The sequence below is a fragment of the Microtus ochrogaster genome, chromosome 16 (genome assembly GCF_000317375.1).
Source record: "Microtus ochrogaster isolate Prairie Vole_2 chromosome 16, MicOch1.0, whole genome shotgun sequence".
NCBI lineage: Eukaryota > Metazoa > Chordata > Mammalia > Rodentia > Cricetidae > Microtus > Microtus ochrogaster.
In genome coordinates, this window is record NC_022018.1 from 11,709,189 (window position 1) to 11,713,793 (window position 4,605).

The window sequence follows — 4,605 nt, forward strand, 5'->3', positions numbered from 1 at the left end:
TTTTTTTTTTGAGACAGGGTTTCTCTGTAGCTTTGGAGCCTGTCCTGAATCTAGCTCTTGTAGACCAGGCTGGTTTTGAACTCACAGAGATCCTCCTGCCTCTGCCTCCTGAGTGCTGGGATTATAGGCACGTGCTACCACCTCCCAGCTTCTACTTCATATTTTAAAAATATACTTATATGGTATTGTAATTTACATTTTCTTGAGACAGTTTCTCTGTGTAGCCCAGGCTGGCCTGGGAACTTCCTAGCTCTACCAGCCTTTACCTTCTAAGTACTGGGATTAAAGGCTTACACAGCAGCATCCAGCACAACTTATTACATTTAATATAGTGTTTTAATATATTGATGTTTTTATATATGTAGAAATGTACAAATGTAGTTCATTAGTTTCAACTGCCGTATTATACTCAACAAACATATTGCTTTTATTAATTCATATTATTCTATCAAGAAATACTTCAATGCTACACTTAAATTAATCCCTAACAGAATTGTAAAGAGTATTTTAAATTAAGGAAGGGAGGCAGTTTTCCATTATAAGGTATCTCAAGCTATCAAATTTTAGTTGTTTTTCTTTTTAAACCATTAACGTTCTTCACATCTACATGCGTGGCAGAAATTCTCGGAAATTTCCGAACGGTCTTTTGGCCGCTGAAAATGGTTCAGATGCATGGAAAGGGGTCAGGAGTGGGCACGTGGCATGTGAGTAGAGAATGGACGCAAATCTCAACGTCAAAACACCCAAGGCAATGACGGTTTTCTGACCCAGGGAGGGGAGAAGGGCAAGCGTTATAAATCTGTGGTAGGTTTGACAGTTTACAGTGCAGAGCAAGTCTTGTAAATCCAGATAACGAATGAGAGACAGCAGAATACAGGCTTCCAGGCTCCTCTTCAAAGATACAACCAGCAGACGCCAGGCAGTTGCTATGGGAACCACGGGACAGGGTGGCCAGAATTCTCGTTGCTCTTAGAACGCTTCTCCTTCCGGTTCTCCGTTCCTCACACTCCCTATCTCCCTCCGTGTTGCTCCGTGCATTCCATAGGCCCCATATTCTTTCCTCTTGAGTCTGGCTCGCCCCGAGCCGGGTCGCCATCTTGATGCCTGGCCCAAGATGGCGTCTCGGGCCACAGGCCGAGCACAGGCACAGACCAGGCACGTCGGCCGGGCCGCACACGCGTGAACTCGAGCACGGGAGGGCGGGGCAGTGATGTCAAGACGTCGTCCCTCCCCCGTGGTCGCTCCGCCCCCGGGTCCGCCCCGCCTTCCTCCCGCCCCGAAACCCGGAAGTGGAGGAGGAGGCGCGGCGGCGGAGCCGCAGAAGCTGGCAGAGCCCAGCCCAGGAGCGAGTGCGGGGTTGGGGGCGGGGGGCGGGGCTCAGCAGCCCGGGCGGCCCGGCCTGGACGGGGCGGGGGAGGCCATGGCCTCCGCAGAGTTGCAGGGGAAGTACCAGAAGCTGGCTCAGGAGTACTCTAAGGTACCCATCGTGGGTGGGGAGTCAGGGGTCCCTGGCCCTGCGGCCTCGGCTCGCCTCGGCTGAGATTTGGGACGGTGGGGGATGCTGAGGGCTCCTCCTCTCCTCTCCTCCTGCTTCCACCATTACGGTGCCTCCACCTGCCGCTCCAGGGAGCTAGGGCCGGGCGGTGTCTGGGTCCGTGTGCATCTCTGCGGAAAGGAGCTGGAGTTTGATTCTTCTTGCTGGACAAGACAGCTTGGAAGTGGGATGACAGAAATCCAGGGCTCAGCCTTTGGTGCTGGCGTGAGAGGAAAGGAGGCGTATGAGACCACCCCCTTTGCTCACTGCTTCCTCAGTTTGCCCTGCCCAGTGATGGGGAAGAGCACCATTCTCCCTTCCCGAGGGGATGGTTTAAGGATAAAAAGACTTATCTGCCTCCACATCAGTTGGGGAGGGTAATAGTGAGTATTATTGTGTGAACTGCCTCTCTAGGACAGGTGCTATAGAATACAGGTGTTGTCTCCGTTGATTTTGACAGCTTGTGTGGTGGGGCCGTGTCCTTTTTTCATGTATCTTCCTTACTAGAATGGGGCAGTTCACTCAGCAGGCTCTCCTTACAGAATTATGCAAAATCGGGACTTCATTCTCTGTAGTGTCGGCCTTTCAAATGGTGGAACCTTTTTCTTGGACAAGGGTGGTGCAGTTTCTGGCTTAAGGATATTCTAATGAAGTTATTAAATTAGAATCTCATGACTTTGGAAGTGATTCAGTAGTCACGTTCAATTTTCAGTTTTCTTGGCATTCACAGAATTAATGAAAAGATTTAGCCCCTCTTATCATTTGAAAGAAAAAAAACCTCAACACTTTATAATTTTATTAAACATGTATTTGAGAAGGTAAAATGAAATATTTAAAGGAAAAATGAAGCCTGCACCTAAACATGCACTCTTAAGTCTTCAGCATCAGATGGGAGCCTTTGGTGAGACTCTGCTCATCCCACTCATGCCACCATGGGCAACCTCTGTGCATTGCTATTTGAAATCCCTTGGGAGTCTGTGGCTCCCTGTCAGAGACAGTGAGCTGTCTTTTGAGGAGGACTTCCTTGTTTGAAAGAGCCAGAAATTTGGAACAATTCCATATGATGAAGGAGGGTGGGTAGAGGATGGCAGTGCCCAAATTTGCCACTACTATTTTTGGTTGAAAATGTTTCATGCATATAAAGTAAGGAGAGTGATTTCCATCTCTGGAGGGTAAACAAGTTTGAAAGGCAGTTCCAAATGGCCTGTGAGTAGTTCCAGAGATGCAGAGTAGTGGCTGTGCTGCTGAAAAAGGTATACTGCCTCCTGAAGTAATAAAAGATGTTGGAAGATTTTCTTCTTTCTGGTATGCATGCATATAAACGTGTTCAACAAATTCATATTACGTGCACCTTGCACACAGGGTCAATTGAGTGCGCCAGAGTTCGAGCTGCAGAACCATCTTTCATAGGCTCTTCAAATGTGGGATATAATTATGATACAAAGTGACATTCAGTGGGGCACAGAGGAGAGGTCATTGGCCAAGGTGGATGTTACTTAACGAGGGAGTGGGGAAGGGTGTTGAGGAAAGTGGTAGCTTTCCAGTTAAGAGATTAGCTTGTGTTTGCTGTCGTGAAAGACCCTTTAAGATGCATGGTGGATGTGGTGAAGGGGAGGGGGATCAAATCATGAAAGGTGTGGACTTTGTTAAATATGATGTGTGCAATGGGAAATGGTCGAAGAAACCTATTCATCCATCCATCTATATTTATTAGTGTGTGTGCGTGCGTGTGTGTGTGTGTGTGTGTGTGTGTGTGTGTACGCGCGTGTGTGTTTATGTAGAACTGATGCAAATGTGTTTACTACACATGCTTTACATTCTGAAAATTACACTTATTATTATATATTTATTAGTGTGTGTGCGTGCGTGTGTGTGTGTGTGTGTGTGTGTGTGTGTACGCGCGTGTGTGTTTATGTAGGGGACGTGTGTAGTGGTCAGGAGACAGCTTTTGGGAGTTGATTTTCTTTTCTATCATGTAGGTTCCAGGGATTGAATTTAGGTCATCAGGATTGTGACAAGTGCCATGAATGGTTGAGCCGTCTTGCCATCTTCCAGATTTTTTTTTTAAGGGAGTGGTATTATGTTTTGGAAGGAAGCTGGTAACTATGTGGTAGATAGGTTGAAATAGAGATTCTTGTTGGACCACACTGGGAAGAAAGTGTAGGATTAAGTAACATTAGTGGCTGGAATGGAGAGGAGTTTTAGTTTAAAAATGTTTACCTTACTCTTTTTTGAGGGCTGACCTTGTTCGTAGCACTGGATTTAGGAACGCTATGAAGAGTGCAGATGCCATTCATCCTCGGGTCTTACTTCAGGACTGGGTGAGGGAAGACAGAGGTGGTCGAGAGCTGAGGTGAAGGATTGTCAAGGATCAGTCGCTACTACCCGAGGTGGGAAGGTCAAGAGGGAACAAAGGGGTGTTTTAAAGATGTAGATTTCGGAATGCAGGGATAACATAGGGATATGTTAAAGTTGCATGTTTTATGTGTCAGCTTGAGGTGATGTTGGGAATCATTGCTGACATTTTTTTTTTTTAAATGGAGATGAACTTACTAAAATTAGCAGCAAAAACTAGTTGTTTTATATATTCCCATAAAGGCTGGGTGGTGCTGGCACATGCCTTTAATCCCAGCACTCAGGAGGCAGAGCCAGCCTGGTCTACAAAGGAGTTCCAGGACAGCTAGGGCTGTTACACAGAGAAACCCTGTCTTGAAAAACAACAAAACAATAGAAAATAAATATTCCCGTATAGATGAACTTGAGGAGTTAATCAGAGTGTGAGTGTGGGGAACACCTGTAGGAGTGATTCACCAGGAAGAGGGGCTGCTAGGGAGGTCTGCTGAATTGGGGAGCATCTCCCCTGTGGGGCCAGACCATGTCTCATTCTTTTGTTTGCGCTTTCATGGACATTACTGAACATAGAACTAAAGAGGCTGGGTGAGGTGGCTCAAACCTGAGGCGGGGGATTGCTGTGAGTTCTTTATGTAGACCAGCTTTGGCTATGAAGAGAATTGCAAGCTAGCCCGTGCTCTAAGACCCTGTCTCACCACACACACACACACACACACACA

The 4,605-nt window shown here is 46.9% G+C and overlaps 1 protein-coding gene across 1 annotated transcript in view; it reads left to right on the forward strand.

Annotated features, from left to right (window-relative positions):
- The first annotated feature begins 1,283 nt into the window (after positions 1 to 1,283).
- Positions 1,284 to 4,605, forward strand: part of Ppp1r21 (protein phosphatase 1 regulatory subunit 21) — a 62,033-nt gene continuing 58,711 nt past the window's right edge. The window contains exon 1 of the mRNA XM_005354722.2: positions 1,284 to 1,477. Within this exon, the coding sequence (XP_005354779.1) occupies positions 1,421 to 1,477 (57 nt within the window). The 5' untranslated portion in view covers positions 1,284 to 1,420. The remainder of the gene's footprint in view (positions 1,478 to 4,605) is intronic.